General features: G+C 31.0%; 1 protein-coding gene across 1 annotated transcript; it reads left to right on the forward strand.

The window, feature by feature from the left end:
- The first annotated feature begins 103 nt into the window (after positions 1-103).
- LOC128176472 (uncharacterized) lies at positions 104-23,058 on the forward strand. Its single transcript, XM_052842893.1, has 14 exons — positions 104-2,500; positions 9,374-9,504; positions 13,792-13,866; positions 14,563-14,637; positions 14,813-14,866; positions 14,993-15,019; positions 15,238-15,300; positions 15,683-15,730; positions 15,951-16,019; positions 16,579-16,626; positions 17,247-17,300; positions 17,407-17,542; positions 19,696-19,926; positions 20,076-23,058. The coding sequence occupies exons 2-14, from the start codon at positions 9,454-9,456 to the stop codon at positions 20,315-20,317; spliced, it is 1,173 nt and encodes a 390-aa protein (XP_052698853.1). The 5' UTR covers positions 104-2,500; positions 9,374-9,453; the 3' UTR covers positions 20,318-23,058.
- The last annotated feature ends 278 nt before the right edge of the window (positions 23,059-23,336 follow it).

A 23,336-nucleotide genomic window follows, 5' to 3' on the forward strand; every position in this document is an offset into this window, starting at 1 on the left:
GAGTATTATGAATTGATAATGTTGGTCGGGGCGTGATCACATTCAATAAAGCCCGATGGCTTTTTTGATGGGTTTGATCCTGCCCAGACCAAAATTATCAACTTAAAATATTCAAAGAATGATTCCTTTTACTCTAATTTATATAATTTTTAGCAATTGTACGATTTAATATTTGAATATGAATAAGCAAACCACACGTGCACCCCCGTCATATGTCATTTGAATTTATTGAACTGAATATTACAAAATCGATACGTAGTGTTATTACAAGTGGAGACAAAGAATAATGTAAATATGGGTGATGGATTAACGTGAATGCAGTCGAATAGCGTATGACTACTGAAAACTCGTCTGAATTGACTGTTACAGTGTCGGAACATCTCGTCAATTGCAAGACAACACAAAATAATTTTAGTTGGATTTATCCAAAGTTTAGTTTTCACAATGTATGACATAAGGCTTGAAAATGCATGAAAAGGGATAGATAAGATATGGGAATTAAAAATACCCACTGTACGTAAAGTGCTGATTGAAAATGAGCTTGATTTAGGTAATCACATTAATTTGAAAAATGCAGAACATCAAAGGGAATTTGGAAGGTAAATTATTTTAGATAAGTTAGCTTTGCGTTAAAAGTGCATAAAAAATCTTCCTGCTCAATTTTATCGTGGAGCATAACCAAACTAGAGGGCTAAATAAAGAGAACGACTATATCCGAGATACCAGACAAAAGTATAGCTAGTGTTCCAAATCCAGTAAATCTCTATTAGCGCTTTCCCAATAAGAACCTAAAAAACGAAGTAAATGGCGGATGCGAGAACCAGACTATATTGTGATGAAGAAACACAAGAACACCACTCCATTGAACTAAGGAAGCCGTCAATTATTTCCCATTTGACATGTATAGGTGCCCTCTTTGTTCACGGAAAAATAACCATATTGAAGAAGATTCGAAATATAGATACTGTAGACGTACTTTTGGCCGCGTGGTATTAATTTACACTATGAACGCGGGCACACATTTTCCGCGGAATTTTTTCCCAGTGTACTTAAAGTGCATTTTGGAATGAAATTTTAAAATTGCATTACATGAATAAGGATAATTGGAAGTTACTACATTCTATACATGTAACACTTGCATATACGTATATCGTTTTTATCTATGCAAACTGTCAAACAAATTTGTATTGAGAATTCACTTAATCAATAATTTAATCTCCTAAAGATTTGAATTTTCTGTAAATTTACTTGCATGGAATTTAAACTTCTCCCAGCTTGAGATAACAGCACGTGTCAGACGACAAATAGCCCCAAGCGGGTGTGTCTTTCAATGACCCAATTAACTACACGCTAAGACCCGTGTTTTTACTGCAATGTTTAGATCCCTTTGTGTTGTGACTTTTAAGTGATAAAACTGATCAACTCATAATTTAAACTACATGTGAACCCATAAATTGACAGTTACTATTAATTGAAGATGTGGTGTTTCACAAGACGATTTTAGCCAGCGTCAAGATGTTACTACCGACCAGTGCACAACCGATAATTACTGTTCACAGTGTGAACAGTTCTTACAATTTAAGTCCAAAGTTGGACAAATTCTAGGTAATGAAAATCGCTCAGAACCAAATTTAATATCTATTCAAATGATTTTTTTTCATTCAAATAATCCGCGTAAATTTTTACCCGCAGATTAAATTGATATTGTGATTCCGCGGAATTATGACCCCGTGGAAAAAAATACGTCTACAGTATTTATGGTGGAAAACTCCTGGCATCTTTGATACATTGGGAAGTGCTCGGGACATACTTTTCCAGTTTTAAGAGATTTTTGTATCGTCTTCTAACCTGACATGAATGAGGATTAGTTTAAAAGGAGAAAACTATAGTATTATTGAAGTTTAGGCATAAAGATATTTTTAAATATTTCAAAATGTGAAGCAAAAAGTCACGGAATCGGTAATCTGGTACAGATCGAGTATATTGTAGGAATATGTCATGCTTTGTCGATGTTAAGACAAAACGTTGATGTGAACTATGAAATATATTTTAACATTTGTGTGATAGTGGATAGGGTAAGAGGGTACTCTCACACAGGAAACGAGTTGTTTCTTCTAAAACTTTATATCTACATGTATTGAACTTAATTAATAATTGCCAATTTCAAATGGATATTGGATGGTATCAATTACTTCCGTTTCGTTAACATGTGCAAAGATTTAGCAATAATCTCAAATATCTGAAAAAAAATTTTCACAGGAGTCATTCGGAATACCCAAAATGACTAGTTTGAAAACTTTAAAAAAGAAAGAAATGCTTAATGTGATACTGCAATGTCTTTGAGAATTTAAAACATTTGGATTGGAAAAAAACATTTAAAACCTTTGGATTGGAAAAAACAACTCCTTTACACAGGCATGCAGTTCTAACTCAGAGTTTAACATCTCATCTTGTCTGGCAATATTGAAACATATGCACGTTTATCAACTGAAACGGAATGGTATGCTATTATTATTGTTATTATTATAAATTTCATATACATCTTTATTTTTCATCTTTTTTTCCCTGATATTTATTGAATTTTTGAATTAGAAATGTTTACAAATGATTTTACACACTGAACACAAAATAATACAAAAAACATTAATGTAATATGCAATCCTTATATTTTTGCTTAGTTTCAGTTTACTTTTGTATTCTTCATACTTCTTGATTTTCACAGGTCAACAATTTGAATACACTAATGAACATGTATTTGTTTAATTGAATAGAGATTAACCCATCCGTCTATCACAGGGTCAGTTGCTGGTATTAGTATTGCTATCGACTAAAAGTTTTGAATGATGTAAATATCATTCAATCAAATGATGGCATTGTAAAAGCTAGGTTTTGGTCTGTTTTCATGTGAGTATACAGTTTATTTTCCCCGTTTGCCCCCATACTACATGACGATAACAACTGGCCTGTCATTCGATAGAAATTATTCTCGTTTCTTTGTTCCGAAGACATATAGACTCGTAGATTATGCGCGGATCTAATGTTGTGTGTGGGGTAGTGAATCCTGAAATATGGCTCAAAACATTTATCAAAATATACCTACACGTAAGACCCCAACCCCAAAAATAAAAAAAATATTCTCACTCGGACCCACCTCTTTTGTCTCAAAATCCTTGGTCCACGCGTGGTGGTTTATTTACTTATTTAAAAAATAGAATTTGTCGTTTTTCAAATTAAGATTTGATATCATGACTCAAGGAAAAAGAGTGTTATCGAATATATACTAAGACAAAATCCTCGGGACCCTAAATCTGCAGAAAAATTTAAAATAGATGAATTCAACCAGATATCAAAATCTTGTAGCTAAAAACCCCTGTTGACAGAATCAACTAAGCAATGTGAGCAACATCTCTTTGAAATTATTTTTGATTGTAAAATTGTAATTTTCTACTAAAATAAAAAACAAACATGATTTACGATTTACAAACACCTGTTAGTAAAAATTTTGCTATTTGAGGCCCAGTTTTAAGAAACATTTCATAATTTTCGCCCTGTACTAAAAATTTGTTTTATAAATGTATTCCATTTTCTGATATAGAAATAAAACTTGTTTTAATCACATTTATAAAAAAGGTTTTTTTTGTAAAACTTAGAATTAAAATAAACAAAATATCCTTCAAAATACAGCTCTTCAAATATTGAGAGAAATTATCTGACTCTGCAAAATGTTTTGCACCCGGAAGTTTCCGTAAGCATTCAACCAAAGCGTTTCAACAAAAGAAAGCTTCAATTACATTCTGTAAGAATTACGCAAGCGCCATTCAGATTCTCAAAGATAAGATCTTTTAAAATATTTTAATGCTTTGTTAAGCCTCGTGGGTTTTGCTTTATTTACGAGAATGTAATTGTATGCATTTTTTTAAAGGTTTGATTTACTAGTATTTGTACAGGATCCATTTTCATGCATCGAGGTATAATGTTTAGAGAATTTTCTTTAACAATACCTGCATCGTATCACATTAAACAGCAATAGATCTAAATCGAATGTGAATACTCGTCTGTGATTTAGTGTGTTTAAATTTCAAGTAGGTTATTTGAATTTTGCTTTGCATTATTTATATCAGTTCGTGAAATTGAACAAAAATGAATTATGCTTTACATTTTTTTGTAAAAGGAGTTTTTATTTGCATTTGATATACTATATTAAAATTAAAAAAAATCACTTACCTTATCATTTTTTTTTTTTGCATTCACACTTAAATAATGCTTATATTCAGCCTTTTATATTGGTAAAGTCTTTTCAAAAATATGAGAAAATTACTACAATGTACAAAGAAAAAAGCCCAGATAGATAGACTGGTAGATCAATAATGGATAGACAATCGATTAGAAAGATTTTGAAATAAATGACTAAATGAGGTAAAGGTCGACCAAACCATCTAGCTTCATTCGAACTTAATTAAATAATGAAGTCAAATATTTGGAATCGTTTGAAAAATCCCCTTGTATTTAACATGACATGGTTTTATTTTTAAATCCAAGGCAGTGGGCGATTAGTTCTTGCCATTCAAGCCAGAATGTTTTTCCTCTGTCAGAACTTGCAAAACGTAAAACTGTTTAATTCTTTTCATGAAATTTGAATTAAAGTTTATTTTCAAAAGCATTTTGAGAACCCATTATCTGTAATTATATGTAGCTCTTTTGTTTTACAATATTCTATGATTAGTTACGCCTGCAATAGGATGTTTAAACAAGTGTTTATGATCTTACTAACACATGTAATACTGTGTTGTATTATAATTTATATATGATTTATTAGACCCTTGACATCACAATTTAAGGTATCCGATCCATATTGAATCAAATTTTTCCAACCTTGAATATCCATCATGTATTTAATACTTTGATATTTATTTAAAGTATTTAAGAGTATAAAAAGATTTACCGAGAGAAATTTCTAAAAATATTATCAACTAAGCAGTAATTAATTAATGAAGATTGCATTAAGGTCTATGGAGACAAGCACATTTTTAAAGATAAAAAAGTGATTACTAGGAATATCAAAAAATGATTTGGTGGAAAGATGTATTTTATCATTAAGAATACAAAAACTGTTGAAAATAAATTTTATACCACGTAGATTTTTTTTTAGAATTAATTTTTATAGAATAAAAACAAAGGGGGACAACTCTTCAAAAAAGGAAAAGGTCATTAATTAGGACACATTCCACACTTACATATTAATACTTAAATAGGAAAATTGTGTCCAAGTAAACTAAGTATTTTAAGCCCATAATTATATGTTATGCACCCAGATTCATTGAATCTGAAACTATTATGGATCGGATACCTTAATGCAAATATGTTATTGTACCTCATTTACCATTGTATGATAATGGTTTGAGAGAATAAATTGAATTGAATTGATATGATTTAAGGCTATTCCCGCTTTTTCGTCACGTATATAAAATGATATAAATACCGGTAGATAAAAAGCAAAAGCGTATCATTTACTCAATATCAGTAAAAAGTACTTAGACCTGTCGTTCCGTTCGGCACATAGGCCATCAATGACAGTCCTTCAGCACACAAGGTTCTGAGCTGCTTTTGCAGTGTCGTTCAAGGTCATGTCGCGCCTTAAATTTTACCACAGTATCCTGCCGACGCCCCATCTCTCTCTCTCTCTCTCTCTCTCTCTCTCTCTCTCTCTCTCTGCGTGTTCTAGTCTGTAATTTGTATGTGATGCTGGATATTGGCTTTCTTAAGGTGATTTAATCTAACCTACTTCCTCCGATTGAGTCATGTGTAGTGATGGTTGCCATGCTCTATTTCATAGCTCCTAATTCGTGACCCTTCCAGGCCATCGGATGTTGCAGATGCGCATGAATGAGACAGGTGTTGTAAAATGTTTTAATCTTCTGCAGGGTAATTATGGTCGTTTTCAATGTTATTGCTCCATACAGTAAGAGGGATTTCAAAGTAATTAAGCTAATCTTAGATGCCCAGATTTTATCAAGCTGTTTTCTTGCCGTTTCTTGACTTCACATCACGGTCTGTGCCACTCTGTCTGTCCAACACAACCCCAGGGAGACGAAGGACTTAACTTCTCTGATGAGCCCATCACAAATTGTGACTGGTCATAGGACAGTGGTCTTGATTTGTTTTATCAAGTCACAATCCTTTTTTTTGTCCTGTACCTCACTGGGAGTACACTGAATACCACGGTTCCTTCCTGATGTGGTAGTCCTCTCCCAGATAACAAGCTTATATTGGCCCAGCGTTGGTACGATTTTATCATTTATGTTGGCCCAATGTCGGAAAATAACATCGGTCTAATGTTATTTTGATCATCGGCACAACATTGCACCAACACATTGGTGTGATGTTGGCCCATTATCGGTAGTTTCATAGTTTAAATGTGGGGCCAATGTCGGTACAATGATTCAATCCAGCCAAAATTCCTCAAACTTTGTCCTTATTTAAGAATCTCACACAGATAAACAGGAAGAATATATATATATAATCAATATACCTGTATTTTTTCACGAACAATCTGGAAGTCCTCGAATACATTGTACAATTTTTCAACTTTATTATTTGGATAGTTTCATGTTTGCTATGGAAATTCCCCGTGTTTTTATTTTTAGCAGCATTAATTAACCTGATCATATAGGGAACGGTTTGAAAGAAAGAACCCTTTGAGACAGACTATAATTTTATCAATGCACGAACATGCAGAATTATGCCCCAGTGACAACTGTATATATATAATAAATAATATAGGTTTCAGTCTTGAAATATATATCTTAATTCAAACAAAATTTGCATTATAATAATATATTCATTAATATAATCCAAATTTTACTCATAATGAATAAGTAGGCTAAACAAGTGATTTCCACAGACTCACCAGTAACCATCGTTCTACTATCAAAGTTAATAAGGAATAAGGAATCATTCTTTGAGTATTATGAGGTGATATCGATAATTTCGGTCGGGGCGTGATCAAATCCAATAAGGCCCGAAGGGCTTTATGATTGATTTGATCACACCCCGACCGAAATTATCACCTCATAACATTAAAAGAATGATTCCTTATTACTTATATTTATATAATTTTAAGCAGCCATCGTACGATTAAATATAAAAATATAAATAAGCAAACCCCGCTGGCGCCTCAATTTGGCGTCATTTGTATTATGGGTTTTATAGTACAAAATCGATATGTAGTGTTATCACAGCCAAAGACACTGGAAAATGTAAATATAGACAATTATAGTACTTGATCAACGTAATTAGCCACAAATAGGAGAGAATGGTGGTAGTTCTTACCGATTACGACTCGAAGTGACTAAAAATTGGTGAGCACGAATAAAGAACATTTCTGGATACATAAACAAAGGTATATCCCCTTTGATGGCATAAATGAAAATTAAACACTGTGCCAGATAATAATGAAAGTAACAAGATGGCAGATTTGCTTCTGTCTAAGCTGCATATATCGACAAAATCTCATTCTAATTCTAAAATGCCATTTAATAGACCATTGCTAAAGGAGTAAACAACCAACTCAACTTTGTTTTTAATGCATCTCACCTGTCAAGGTATAATTTTACCATAATAAAATAATTTTTACAGGAAAATAATATTTTCCATTGGAGAAAGAATTTTACTTTAGGATGTTTGAAATTTCCTACCGGAATAAAAGAACTTCGTTGGGGAATTTAAATTCTGATAGGATTTGAACAAAACTCCTATAGGATTGTAAAATCCGATGGGAAATCTTAATATCCTACAGGAAAACTACCTGTCTGAATCAAATACCGACTGGAAATACTTTCTTTCAATAGAAAATATAATTCCTACAGGATTCTCAATATTTCCTGTAGGAAAATTATTTCTCTAATGGGAATTATTATTTTCCTACAGGGTACTAATTCTTAATTAAAGTTAAATATCTCTTCTGTAAGGCATACTAAAACAAAAGTGGTTATATACTCTCTAGACAATTGTCCATCATTTGGTATGAATGAATATTTACGAAACTGCATCTGAAGCAGATGCAAAATGCCACCTTGGCACTAGCATTATTATCCGCAACAGTGTTATTACTTCAATGTATATGTAAATACTTGCCAAGTGAACGAGCTATCATCAGATATGTGTACTAATATTCAAGTATTTTTATACTCTATTTGTCATAGCAGCATAATTGTCTTCTTGGTTTGAATTAGTAATTATAAATTGTCAAATGGAATACAAATTTAGGAAGCAGTCGAAAATATTTGACTGTCAGATGACACACGACGAATTGATTGGGTTTTTTTTTCAAGTGAAATCTAATAGAAAAGAAAAAATCTTTAAAATTGCATGAAGATCGACGAAAGTTTTCTTTTAAAAAATTGCAGTTGAAAAGAGGTTCTGGGTGAAAAAGTACCAGGAAGGAAAAATAAACAAACCACCTAGAAACGAAACACCTTTTAATCGCTATTGAAATGCATAATTGTGATATCTGATTTCCTTTATAGCCGTTCTTTTATCCCCGACACAGATTTTTTTTTTATCAAACTTTTGTTATTCTATTACGTCACAAAGATTCCCTTTTCTATTAGAATAGTTCTACTGCAAAGTTTGAATTTTAACCTTCAAACATTAAATTGTGTTTAAAACCTCGAAATCTCGGAAAGTATGATAAATGAATTATTAGTTACTTATGTACGCAACGTAATTTATCTTTTAAAAATCAAACACAACCCATTCAGACTGTCTTGTTTTGGAATTTGTTTTCTTGCTTTTAAATTAACTATTCATACTTTATCCATACTTAAAACAGACGGTCCTGGTTGTTTATATTTTATATATTGTTTCTTATATATTTAAAATTCTTGAATGGAGTATATTTTTGATGATTTGTATGATAGCGAATTTCAACATATTTGCAGTATCTTCTACGTAAACGGAATATGTATTACTCATTAGCTCAATTTAAAACACAAACAATACCCCGACAATTACAAAAACAGTATTTTTGAGCTATCTACATTTCTGCCATATGGATATACTGTCAAAAATTGATTAGGAGCGCTTAGTAAAAAAGGCTTTTTCGATATTTCTTTATTGTTCTATTCACTGAAAACTTAGGGCTATACTTGTAGTTTTTTTATCCATTATTTATTATAATTATCTTATTTTGATTTAAGAAATAATGAATGCTGCAGAAAAGTATTTTAGTATAAAAAATGTTTGATTGTCTTAGATCACTTAGAACATGTAAATAAATAGATTTTTTTGCTTTGATTTTATTTTCAAATCTGAACAGAAATATTTGATCATATGTTACGTGTAAATTAAAAATAAATATATATCATTTTTAAAGGATTTTCCAAAAGACCTAACATATTCAGTTACGCATGGAACAACTAGCCAAACATATGGGCCTCCTCAATAGATATTTAAATGTCTTCGCAAAGCCATGGTCTCATTTCATGGGAACATTTAGACAACATGGTAAGAGGGAGGTTTCCTAAGTAGAAATCACAATCTTCTATTTTTGTTTATTTGAAAGATGGATATAGGGGATCAGGGAGGAAAGGGGGAGGGGGTAAGACCGTGTTCACTAATGTATTTTCAAGGAATAGGATGTTTTTACATATCTTAAAAAAGGATTACTTGAATACACTTCAAGTCATTTTATAAAATCAAGACACTGAGATTCATGTGTAATTTGTTTTGTTATATATATTACAATTACTTTTTTGTTCATAAAAATAGAAATATCCTATGAGTTTTGATAATATGATTCAAGCAATTTCTTTTCAAGGTCGTCAAATGTTATTGTAATCCCCTATTTCAAGGACTTTTGCAGAGTCGATCACGTTCCAACATTTCTAATCTGGCCCCAAAAGAGGAAGGATCCTAGTACTTTAAAATTCTTTAAGAAACTATGACCTAAATATTTTTCCCCATAATTATTTTCAGGTCCGTTCAGATCGTTTCACTTTGTATGCTTGATATTATCGGTACCAGTGTTATATTGATGGATTTCAACTGACAAAAGAGCTGAGTCCCTCTTGGAAAGCTGACTTATGAATGTGATTTCTGTGGGGAAATTCCATTCTGGAGTCATTTTTCCGGGTTTTTTTTATAAGATAAAAGCTATTTTCTTTAAAGATAGGGTCTTCATTTCGACTGACAACAATTAGGTAGGACGATGTTCAATCCTATAGTTTGATACAGCTGCTTGAACTATAGAATGGGTTTTCCAATGTCATATGAATTAACGAGAAATGGACGAAGGCGTTTATCTTTGGTTTGCAGCTAAAATTCTAAAATTGTTAAGACAAAGGGAAGACTTTAATGGTGCATTTCAAAAGGAATGAACCTGATTTTTGTTACACCATTTATCCCAATTCAACTCTATTTAAAAAGATTTTTTAGTGTGACCCGGACATCATTTTTGAATATAAACCAGGAAGTTAATAATAAAATAAGTCAATTTTTAAAATACTACAGCTTTCATTAAGAGAATCTGACGTGTATGACGACTTTGACTAAGTTCATTCAATATATTTATTGCATATGGAATAATCTACTTCCTGTACACCGTGCTTAAATCAAAGACGTAATCAGAAAACGTAATGTTGAATAAGTTGGACGTTTTTATAAATTATTCAGAAATTCAATTTTACAATTTTACATATTCAGTACGAGGTAACTGTAAATTAATGCGTTATTTACAGAATAATGTTTCTTTATGTGGAATCTTTTGACTACATAAGGGTTTAAGTAAAGTTGCTTGGTCCGATATTACATCAAATTTTGTGAACCTTTTTATACGATGGTTATGCTGTGTATGTGCATAATAAAAGATATTCATGTAGTTTTGCCAGTCAATTAAACTATATTTTATTGAATAAAATGATGTACAAAATTTCTTAAAAAACAAAGGACATCAAGAGGTACTCGTTATTTCGCCTCATGACAAAATTTGCCACCGATGTCGAGGCAGCCACGATAGTATCACGACTAAAGCATCGCTATATATAAAGCTTATAATGTTTTGGCAAATCAGAAATAAACCTGTTTTCATTTTGTTCACTAATATTTCTAAAGAGTACTTTGATTACCGTCGATACATATTTGGGGGACGAAACCAAACGGTTCCCCTTTCTAAACATTCATATGATGCAGTTAGATTTGGTTTCTTTGTATGCCCATATAGAAATTATTTATTTACTTTGAATATTTATAACTTTGAAAGGAGACAGATTCTGCTGGTGTAAAAATGTAAAAGTCAATAACTTTTTAAGATAATTGTTTTTTTTCGAAAATTATTTGATACTGTAACAGCGAAAAAGTCGACCATGCAGATTTAAACAGAAAATAGTTGATAATTTTCCTGCTTAACTCTTTAAAGGGGCATGGTCACGATTTAGGTCAAATTCTGTTTTCCTGTTTTCATTATTTACAATGCATTAGGACAATATTTCTAATGATCAAATGAAATTTGAGAGTCAGCTGTAAAGTTATAAGCAAAATACAGAGCTCACAATTCTTTGTCATAAACAAGGCTCGTGCCCATTGTTTGTTTACATAGGTTCAATATACCAGTAAAAAATCTTTTCAAGCTTATTTGTCTATCTTCGTATTCATTTTAAGCATAAATAAACAGTTCCTAACGTTTAACGCATTCATTTCAGGTCTAAAATTGGTATTTTCACTTCAACATTCAAAATGTAAACAAAAGCTTTGTTTACGTAGGAAAGAATATGCAAGCTCTGTAACTTGCTTATAAATCAACGAATGACACTCAAATTTTGGCTACCTATTTAAAAAGCCTTTCTGAAGCATTGTAAACATTAAAATCGGAAGAATAATTTTTGACCAAAATCGTGACCATGCCCCTTTAAATAACAAGTAATTTATCCAATTTCGACCTTTCCACAGATGACATTTTTCTATCTTAGGCCCTTGTGTTTCAAAATATTTCTGTTCTTTAGATCAGAACTTCATATTGTAATAATGGAGGCAACAGTTCTTAGCAATGAGTGCACTTGAATAAACCGCGAGTCTGTATGCTTTGCAGATTTAAGTATCAGGGCTGTTACTTTTTTCTCTAATCTTTGTTTTATCCAATGACATTCCAAATAGAGTTTAGTGAAATTTGAACCATTTAATATCTATTAGTTTGATACGATATTGGCGTTCCTGTATGGTCGAAAAATTTATTTGAAACCTGCATCAATAAAATTTACTGGATCTACTTTTCTCCTCTGTTCTGATTTAACACTTTTTTAAAAACTGGAATTTCCAAGATAAACACTGGCAACAAATGTAAAGTTGTGTCTGTTTAATTGTAAGCAAACAAAATACAACTTATTGAATATGAAAAATTGAAAGTTCTACATTCAAAAATAAACAATACGAATTATTTAATTCACTAAATAGAAAATAAAGCGTCTTCTCACTATTTCGTCTGCTTGGGATCAACGATCAACACCAACACGGAGAGGCTGGCTATTCCAACTACAGGAATAAATCATAACGAACATATAGGCACATACACTTTCGCGGTAACACTGCTGTTCAAATTTGGTAACGAACACACGTACATGATCGGTCATCAAAATAAGCATCTTAAAGCAAAGCTATAAGTAGTGCATCAACTCCTTCGGCGTATTCCAAGCGGCAGATGATCAGTACCTCACTGACTATCTAGTTACCATAACATTTACAAAAGTCGCGCATACACAATATTATTTGTCGACATATCCAATTTTTTCCGTCCACGATCACGTCTCCTTGCATGGTTATGCCCAGGTGCATTCCAGCGATCAAACTAGCATTAAAACCAGTTTTAACGAATCATGCTGCAAAATGAATAACATCACACGCAATCGCATGTATTTCCCTTTCGTTTTCAATTCAGTCGGTTTAGATTTTGAACTATCCACTTGTGTTTAATCCATTAAAGTCAGCTCAATAGCTCTGCATCAGCTGAATGCGCATCCATTTTGAATATTGTTGCTGTTGTTGTTTTGTATTCATACGCCCCGCTTCGTTTAAATTTTTTACATTTTTGTTCATGGAACTTCACATTTTATAATTTGAAAATGTTTTATTAAATGATAAGAAACGAAATTTGCCATTAATGCTCTACGCGCTTTGATGAAGTTTTTCGGTCAGTTTTTCCTTTGATCCGTCGATCAATAGACAAATTATTATATTCATTTCTAATGAAAGAAGAGAATAGGGTAATTTTATAAGATTCAGTGTATTGAATATAATTTCATATCAGATCGCTTCAAGTACATTGCATTCATTTAAATCATAGTTTTTATACGATCGCAATCACCAATGGCAAAACACTTTCTCTGTGTATGTTATAAATAAATACTCTAGTTCCATTTAGGTGGGTAAAGGAACTGAATTCGATCATGATCTCAGTTTGAAGTAATAGAAGAATTTTTACAAAATCCAATATGTGTAAGGAAATATATGCGACAAAAAATTTACACAATGTATGTGGAGTCGATTTGTAACATTTTGAATTGTTAACGCTTGTCATTTTCTATACATTTTTATTGTTGCTGAAAAAATCTTATTTACTCTCTCTTTTTAAAATAAATAAATGGGTAAAACTATCAATTAATTAATTCTATGTTACATGTTGTAGACTATTTACATGAACAACATATCTTAAAAAGATAGCAGTTTTAATTTATTTAAGAGAAAGTATTGTTGTGACTTGAAGATATTTCATATAACAGTGTGCTTCTATTTTATCACTAATAGAATCAACAGCACATTCAAGACACGCACCGAAGAGTCTCTGGGAATTCTGCTGGTTCTGACGGGTCGAACAATTCGGTAATTATATTCCATTACATCAATGATCACGGACAATTTCAATAAGACGCTTAACGCAAGACCGTGCCATTATACATATCATGTTGTTTGTATGCATTTTGCAGTCGCTCGTTATATTAGTTAATACTGTTTTTTTTATATAAAAAAAAACGCGTGTTTAATTTTCAAATAATCGACATACATTTAAAATCATTTTATTCATGATAAATTTTAATTTAGATTCACTATTTACATATAACTTTTTATGCAAATTGAAACCAAGCTCCATCAAAGCTGTAAATTTTATTACCAGTGGGGTTGGGGGGCGAGACCAAATGGTAATATAATGTTAATGCATATTATATTTTCTTCTTTATTTCTACTGAAACTGAATTGAAATTTGTTGCATATTCAGAGAGAACATAAAACAGAATGTAAATTCCAGACCCCAGGGTAGGGATCGTAAATAAGTGAAATTGTCATAAACATGTCGGAATAGAGGACAGTCATTGTAATATTTACTTTAAAGATTATGAATAAAGCAGTACAAATGATTTTTTCTTCATAAGTATCTTTAATTTACTTCTCTACCGCTGTAATTTAATTGTACAATTCGATTTAGACCCTCTTCTGTATTTTTATCAATTGTATAATAGTTGAATTTATATTCATTTTAAATTTTGAATTATCTTTTAAAACTTATTTTCCTTGCGGTAGGGTTCATCGTACAGCAGTTTTCAGGGTGTTCAAGAACCTGAAATAGATTATGAAGACGATACTAACGAGAATGAGGTAATGCTTAAAGAGTGCTTGAGACTTTGATTTATTGTTGTCACATCATTGATAAACAAGCAAGAGAAAATAATACGATAACTCACCCCAATTCTAAAATGATAGTAAAATTATCGTATAAGATATAAGCCAATTTTTATTGTTTTGATAAAGTACCTGTTCTTGTTTGTTTAAGGCACCTGGAATTCCACAATCCACAGACTGGTACATTCCCCGAGGATATCGCTTAGTAGGTTAACTCTTCTATTAAAAACATCTTTTTGCAACCAAAAAACCTGGAATGTCCTTTTAATAAATTTAAATTCAATTCAGCAAATATTGACCACATATGCATATGCACAATTATATATTATAGAACCACAGAACCTTTCGAGAACAACCGGTAAGTATTATCTAGGTTACATTTTATAAAACCTTTAAAGCAAAATTAGAGTAAATCTTAAAATTATTATAACTATAAATACACATTAAAAAATGCCAATAAAACTCATTACAACACAAGTCCATACTGCGATTAGAAATTTACAAAGGAGTTAATGTAAAATTAATGTACATTTAACATATCTTATAACTGTAAGTAGATATCAAAACTAATTTTAGATACCACCATTATCGCCCTTAGATCAACAACAGCCAAATGTTAGAGGGACTGTTGGAGTCATAGTAAGTATTCAGATTTTAAACGGAGTCCATGTACCAGTTATTAATGTGTTAATATACAATTGGTCCTAAGTTAAATAAGCACACTTTATTGTAGTAAAAAAGTAATTGTTTGAAATTATTACTGCTAGTATGATATTCATCAAATTATATAGTTAAAAAATTGCAATATTTTTGGACTGAATTGCTATATTGAAATACTTACCTGCAACATATTCACCGAAAGTAAAAAAAAAGATTAATATGAAACACAATTTTATTTAACGGCAATACGAAGATGTGTTTATTCACCAGAAGCTTATAAAATGTAGCATTTTTTACACACCACGTGAAGTGTTATTATATTGAGATGTAAAGAAATAAAAAAGTTTCCCTTGATTTGCAGTCACAGTACAATAGACGAGGACAGTGTGTCTTCTATGACAATGCACGGGTAGGAGTTACCACATTTGTGTTGCTTCTCGAGAGTTTTAAGTTAAAAATCTTATATAATTTTGTAATAATTACACTCCAACTTCCCCTTTTTAATATCGAACAAAAAAGAAAGAAATGAAAATAGTAAAGCTGTAAAAATACTAAAAACTTGACTTTCAACAATTTCATTAAAGACAAAAGTATAAAAGCTTATATTTAAATCCTTTGAATATCAACAGAATGTACCTGGAATAGGAGGTTTTCGTTCATCTAACATATCCAGGGGCTCCGACAGCACAAATTCATCGGTAATTAAGCTTATGATAACTATCAAAGATATATACTATCAGACTTGACTTTTATGTCTTTGTCAGAAAAATTTATGTACTATAAAGGAAGTCAAATGATTTTAAATTTTTTATTAGATCATATCTTAAAAAAATAAATGAAATTGTCTGCTGTCTTCTGCTAGTTTTAGAAAAAAAAATGAACTGTAAAATATGAATACAAGGCAATAAAAAGTTATGTAAATGAGTTACTGTATATCTTTTTCTGAAGAATTATTATTTTAAATGAAATATTTTACAAAATTTTCTGTTAAGTATCAAAGTATTTTAGGAGTACAAATGTAAACTTAGAAGTGTGTAGGTTACATTATATAAAACATATCGGTATAAATGCTTTCTAGTGTTTTAAAATTCACAAAAATGTGTGATTAGTTTTTTGGCTCCTCAGTTGGTTATAATGACAGGTCGGTTTTTTAAAAATAAATTATATGAATAAAAAATATTGATTTATGTATTTCCATGTTTGAGAGTTTTATCCTTCTGATCCATTGTTTATCTGCATAATCATTTTTTGTCTTAGAGTTATGAACAAGTCCAGAGTGCACAAAGTTCACCCAGATACACAGAGGTATGGATTTTTTTTTTTCAAATATCATTCACATGTTCTGCTGGATTTTTATTCGAATTGCCAAATATTAAAACAATATGAAGGCCGAAATGAACTGTAGATTTCAATTGAGTACAGCCTATCGTGAGAACAATTGAGACACAGACATTAGAACGGCTCTGGTTTTCCCCCCCATAGTCATTCCGCACTTTTTAACTGATTTTTATTTAAGACTATTATTAAAACCAAGTCGCAAAAAAGTTGCAATTATTGTGAAGCACGTGCTAAAAAATACAAAATTCAAGTTTTGTGGTTTCGTCACATCTATCTGATTTCAATCCTTAATTTTTTCTGTTCAATCGTTGAGAAGTCATATCGGTTACAAAATGTTAAAAAGTGTATATTTTGTATGTTTATATATTTATTTTATGATAGAATTGTAACGTTTATCAAAGTGATCATTAATAAGTTTTGTTAAATGTATGTTGCTTTTCGTTCTTGTAATAAATTTCTACATGTAAATTGATGAAACGAGATCTCTGCGTTGCGTTGAACTTATTTGTAGGTTCAACGTGAATTGGATTTGTTGTTCTCGATGCATAGGAAAATGTTCAAACCATAAATATTTGCTTTGGTTTCAGGCAACACCTGATGGCAATCATAGAGCTACGGAAACTGATCAGTCCATCCAAAAAGTAAGTCTTGTTTCTTAATAAATTAAAGTAAAACACTGAAACATAATTTTGGTCGTTTTTAAAAGAAGCACAGGTTGAATGTTAAAAACTTTCTCTTTTTTTAAAGCATAAAGGTTGTTCCATAAAGAAAATTTGCAAGTGCGTCGTCTGGACCGCTATTTTTCTTGGTATTTCTTTCGGAGTTGCGCTTTCCACTCTTAATAATGTAAACACCAGTGATTTGGAGAGACAGATGTTACAGGGTGAGGAAATGTTAATTTTTAATAATTTAAGAAAAAATATTCCATTTTACAATTAATAAAAAAACAAGTTTTCTAAATTTTCTAAATTGTGATACGAAAACTTACTGGGAATCAAATTATACTCTGTCCCAAGTTATTGCTTCCACCACTTTTTGATGATTTTTAATAAAAATACACATACCTGTGAAAGAAGTATAGTTGAAATCGATGAAATGGAAAATATCCAAGATATCTTCATTGACAAATTATCCCTTTTCACTCATAAAAGTTTAAAGGAACGAAAACAAATTTCTTACGGAGATTTATAATGAGAGATGTTTACATCTCTCTCCATTCGGAAGTACTCGGGGCACCTCGCGCAATTTTCAAACGTTATCAACCGGGCTTATTAATGGCTGATGCAATGTAAAATCCCCGTAGACTTTCTATTTTGGGATGTGTATTGAAACCGGAAGCGGTAGAGGGGCGTTTTAATGGACATTTTTCATATTATTAAAAGTTTTAGTACAAAGGTATTTATTATTATCGAAATATCAAGAGAAAAGTTGTGGAAGCAAAAACTAGGGACAGAGTATAGAGGTAAACAATTTTTGTGGATTTTTTTCGTCAATTTCTTAAAATGCGTTGGGATCTAAATTCTTGGATTTGCTAATGTGTTCATTGAAAAAAGACTACATTTTATTACTTGTTGATGATGTTAATTAGTGGTTTAGAGATGCCAACGAAATCCACATTGATCAACTTCGAATATGAATGAAAACACGATTATATTCTACCTTAAACGTGAGAGTTTATCATTCAACTTGTTCAACAATTCGAAACTCAAAATAATTTCCTTTTTACTTATGATGCTGCGTTAATTGCAAGCGATCTGAGATTTAAGCAATTACATCAATATTTCTAATAATGACAAAACAATTTCTTTTTAAACAAAGATGTATTCTATTGCTTTTGAGTTCAATTTTTTGTGGTATAATTTTATATAAAGTAACTATTGATTCGATTTAATGATTTGTTGCAACAAAACTGAATTTTCAAGCCTTGCATTATCATTCCCAGCGCCGAGATCGTGTTTCTTAGTAATTTGAACTTTTATTTCAATTTTTTTTAAATTACTTAAAAACATTAATTAAGGTTAACATCTGTACAGTAATATTTTTCATATTTTATGCACTATTTAAGCATGGAATGCTTATTTTTGGATGTCATCGGTCCTATTACACCCAGCCATGCAGACAAATTGAATACCGCGCTTGGCATGAGTGTTATAGAGCCGACGACATAAAATAAAAAAATTAGGCATTCAATGCTAATATTTATATTTATACTGATGTTTATTTGTATGAAATATATGTGTATCGTCGCTGTAAAGCCATTATATACGCTCTAAGTCAGGTATGGAACCATACATGAAACAGTCATATTAACATGTAATTAAGTTCGCTGACGCGACTAAAAATATAGTGCCGGAAACTTTGAAAAGAAAAAAATATTTTGTTAAGGAGTGGATATAATTTAATGATTATTTTTCAAAAGTACATATCAACTTGGTTCTGAAAAAAGTTGAACTTTCATTTAATCTTACGAAAATAAATATATTTAAAACATGTGATGACGTTTACATCCATGTTCATAGCGCATGAATTACCAAAGTGTATTAATAGGAAGTCGAACGTTCTATTAATGAATAACAATGCATAATCTGCATAAGCGAAATTACATATAATTATTTGTTATACTTTCATGTTAAATACTGAAATCTGATTGGTTAAGACGCAGTTAATAATATTTACTATAACCCTCAGCGTTAGCAACGCACTTGGCAACGGGTAACATTAAAAAATGTTACATGCGCGAAAATTATGCGCGTACGGTTCGCTGTAGAATTCACGTTATTCCTATATAAAAGCAGTAAAATTTTCTTAAAAATTTTAAAAAAGACATTCAGTATAACAAAATAAATAGTGCCTGTTTGGGAGGATAACAGTTGAAATTGACACCCCTCGAAAACCATTGTCAACCTCCGCTTCGCGTCGGTTGACAATGGTTTTCTCGGGGTGTCAATTTCAACTGTTACCCTCCCAAACAGGCACTATTTATATAATATAATATTTGATATATACTGTTGTTAAGTTTAAACATTTTTTCTCTAGGTAATGATGAAATTAACAAGACACTCGCCCGCTCATTGAAGATGGTTGATAATTCATTAAAAGAAGTAATAGTGTCTGCAAGAAATGGTTCACAAACAGTTAGTAATGAATCAAGTTCTCATAGTAATAAAACTGAAGCGCAAATACGTGATATGAAAACAATGTTGTTGACGTTATTTGAAGAACTTGAAAGAAACATCACATCTTATTGGAATAGCCAAGTAAAAAGAGGTTAGTTTAGTTTATTATTATATTTCATCTACATCATTAAGAGAGAGAGAGAGAGAGAGAGAGAGAGAGAAAGAGAGAGAAACGACTTTCATCATTCGGTTACTCCTAAGTTATGAATGAAACTTATCAGTATGACAATTGTATTGCAGGTGGTGGATCTGGATTAGGATCTGGAACAGATTCAGGAGGACATTGCTACAACAGTACAACTAACGGCTGTATAGATCAGTGCTATAACATTTGTGATGGGGACTACCAGTCCTGTTGGACTTGTAAAGGTTACATCACTTGCGCAAATCGGATATTACATCAACGAAACTGTTCAGATAGCCACCTCGTTTGGGACGATCATACTAAAAGATGTGAAAGTGTAAGCAATACTTGTCCATAGGAATAAACATAATTGAACTTGTATACATGTATTAAAATAATGAAAAAATTAGAGGAGCATTTAACTTAATGGCTTGTGTCGATTTTATAAAGGGAAAATATTCTCAGCAACATCTGTTACAGTATCTTAATGCTGTTAACATTTCATAGATATCTCTTTTGGCATCTATTATCTTTTAGTTTAATCACAGCTTTTAGTACCGCTGATTGGAAACAAAGAATTGTGCAAGATTCGACTGTAGTCCGCTTTTTCACTTTCCAGATAATTCAATGACCCAAGCAAGTGTTGCATGCTGTGCAATGATTATTTTACATTATTACAGTGACAATCAAAATCAATGTGATACTCAGTCGGTTTAAGTATTTGTTTTAATACTGTAAGGAAATGACGTTAAGTACTCAGTAATGTGTGTGTATGTGTTTGTATGTGTTTGCACCTATTGAATGTACAATGTAAAGCTATAAATACTACATTTAACACTTTTTACAGAAAAACAGCATTGGGAATTAGATGCATGACAGCAAGTTTGTTTGCAAAATTGGTAAAAAAAATTATTTTGACATTGACAAAAAATTAATTCATAAAATGTTTATCAAAGATAAAATGTTAACAATATTAATTAACATATAGACTACCATTTTCATACTTAATTAGAGACTATATAAATTACAACCCCTCGACTGTGGTGTTGTTTCTTTTTCGATCGGAATGCGTTAGCTTAATATGCCAAGCAAAATTTTGCGTCGACTGCTTGTTTTCATACTGAAAAGGCATAGAACCTTACGCGATCAGTTTATAATATTTTTAAATGGATAAAAGTTCTAAATAACCTTGCATGTACTCATATCCAATTTCAAATGTTATAACGTTTCTCAACGAAAATTTCAACACAGTTTCTCAATCTTTATACAAATGGGTAATCAGAAAATTCAATTATTTAAGAAAATATGTACACGATTGCATGTACATCTTCATATTTTTCACTTATTCAGTTAATTAAATCTAATTTTAAAGTAAGTTGAGGTTAATTGTTAATCGGTTATAATTTTGTTATTGTTGCTCATTGTTTGTGAAGGAGTTTTGTCTCTTGATTTTTATCATAAGAAAATATATTAGTTTTAATCATTATACATGTATGTAATGTGTGTAATGAGGCAAACAAAATATTTAGTACTTGATCCTTCATTTTATATGTACTGTTCCATTCATCTGTCTTTTTGTACGTGTCTATTCAGCTCATCATGATTCATAGCTATTCTAGTTATGACAATTGTGCTCACATTATTGTGTATACTTATAGTTTTTTCGTTTTCAGGTGCATACATTTAAAATGTATTGTTTAAGTTATTGTGATGTATGTTTATGATTGTTATTATCTTACATCAGATGTAAGTAAAAGTAAAATTAGTAAAAAGTAAAACAATGCTGCTACCGTTGTCACTGCGTTTGTACTGTTGTCAAATTGATAACCTAAGTAAAAATGCAACTTTAAATTCAACAAATCTAAAATAAAATTTATTCAAATTCAGTTAAATAGATATTTGTAAACTCTGGCCCAGTAGTTTAAATGTCCTAATTTACATATGGAAATGATTATTTGTTTTCTTTGTTTGCTTATATAATTTATCTCACATATCTTGAAGTTCTTGTTTAAACTTCTATAATTGTAAAGCAATTATTAATGTTTTAATCTGTTTGCATTTGATCTAGGAAATATTTGTATTATTCATTTAAACCTTTTATGATAAATCGGGTTTTTTGGTGTGTTTCTTTAAACGATATGTTATACCAATATTAATGACGTAATTTGTATTTAGAGAACAAGATATATTTAAATTCGAATTTGATTCAGCATAAGATAAACAACCCAGATTAAAGTAGATTAAAACGGACGTTGAATTTGAATTTTGATGCAGTGTGTATGAAATGTTAAATATCTGTTTTTGACTCAAATTCTTATTGTTTTTATCAAATAATATATACATGGGCTTTTCATGAACCCTTCTGCATTACATTATTCGGCTTGGACCTTTCTTTTACTTTATCAAAATTTTCTTTTATATTTGTCAACAAAATATGATTGGGCCGACGAAGTTTAATCCTCAAAATAAAATATTTTGATAGAAATATCCAATCATCGTTAGAAAATGTAGGTAACTGGGTTAACCAGAAAGGTTCTTGTCTATTCATTATTCTTTGTAATTCTCTGAAATAGTGCGTAAGCAGGGGAATTCCCGTTTAAAACCAGGAACTTCAGAAAATGCATTTCATTTTAATGCATGGTTTTTAAAACAAGTTTCGGTATTTAAAAGCAATAACCTATAGGCTGTTTAATATTAAGTGTTACATATTTTTTTTTATATTTTGTATAACTTTCCGAAGAGCCGGGATGGCTAAAAGCGCTGAGAGTAAACAGTTCAATCATTTCATTTGGAGTGCCGCATTTCGTATTATTTATTGAAGTATTATTTGTTATACATAGACTTAAAGGTATATGTGGCGTATTTGGAGTAAAATTTTTGACATGAGTTTAAGTAAAAATAAACATTATGCTTCTTATAATTAGACGTTTCACAAATTCTAGGCCCATAAATCATGTTCTCTCTTTAGTTATTTGTCTCTAAACTTTGCTACATGTCTGATGAATATTAATGTGATCGGCCATTTGTAACGCCTTTGTGCATGAGTGCAGAAAAAACTAATATTGAAAACACGATGGAAGAACAGTTTGTTTACAAATTAGAATCACGCTTTTTCATGTCTTAAATTTGATAATTCTTATATCAGATGATACCTGACGCATTATTAATCCGGTATTCATTAATGTAGAACGATATAAATTGCTTATTATGTGTAATAAAGACAAAACACTATTTAAGCATCAAAGACACGGTAAAACGAGTGAATAGTCAGAATACCCCCTCTTCTGAGGGATGCATGTACTGAGAGTGTTATTTATTCTTTATTAAAAAATTTCTCTAAAAGAAAATCCACTTGTGGTTCATAACTTTTAAAGTAA

Source organism: Crassostrea angulata, chromosome 1, assembly GCF_025612915.1.
Source record: "Crassostrea angulata isolate pt1a10 chromosome 1, ASM2561291v2, whole genome shotgun sequence".
Classification (NCBI taxonomy): Eukaryota; Metazoa; Mollusca; class Bivalvia; order Ostreida; family Ostreidae; genus Magallana; species Magallana angulata.

Coding starts and splice junctions, on each gene's coding strand:
- LOC128176472 (XM_052842893.1), top strand. CDS start 9,454: ATGTCTTCGCAAAGCCATGGTCTCATTTCATGGGAACATTTAGACAAC. Junction 14,638..14,812: donor ACGATACTAACGAGAATGAG/GTAATGCTTAAA, acceptor TGTTTGTTTAAG/GCACCTGGAATTCCACAATC. Junction 16,627..17,246: donor GTTCACCCAGATACACAGAG/GTATGGATTTTT, acceptor CTTTGGTTTCAG/GCAACACCTGATGGCAATCA.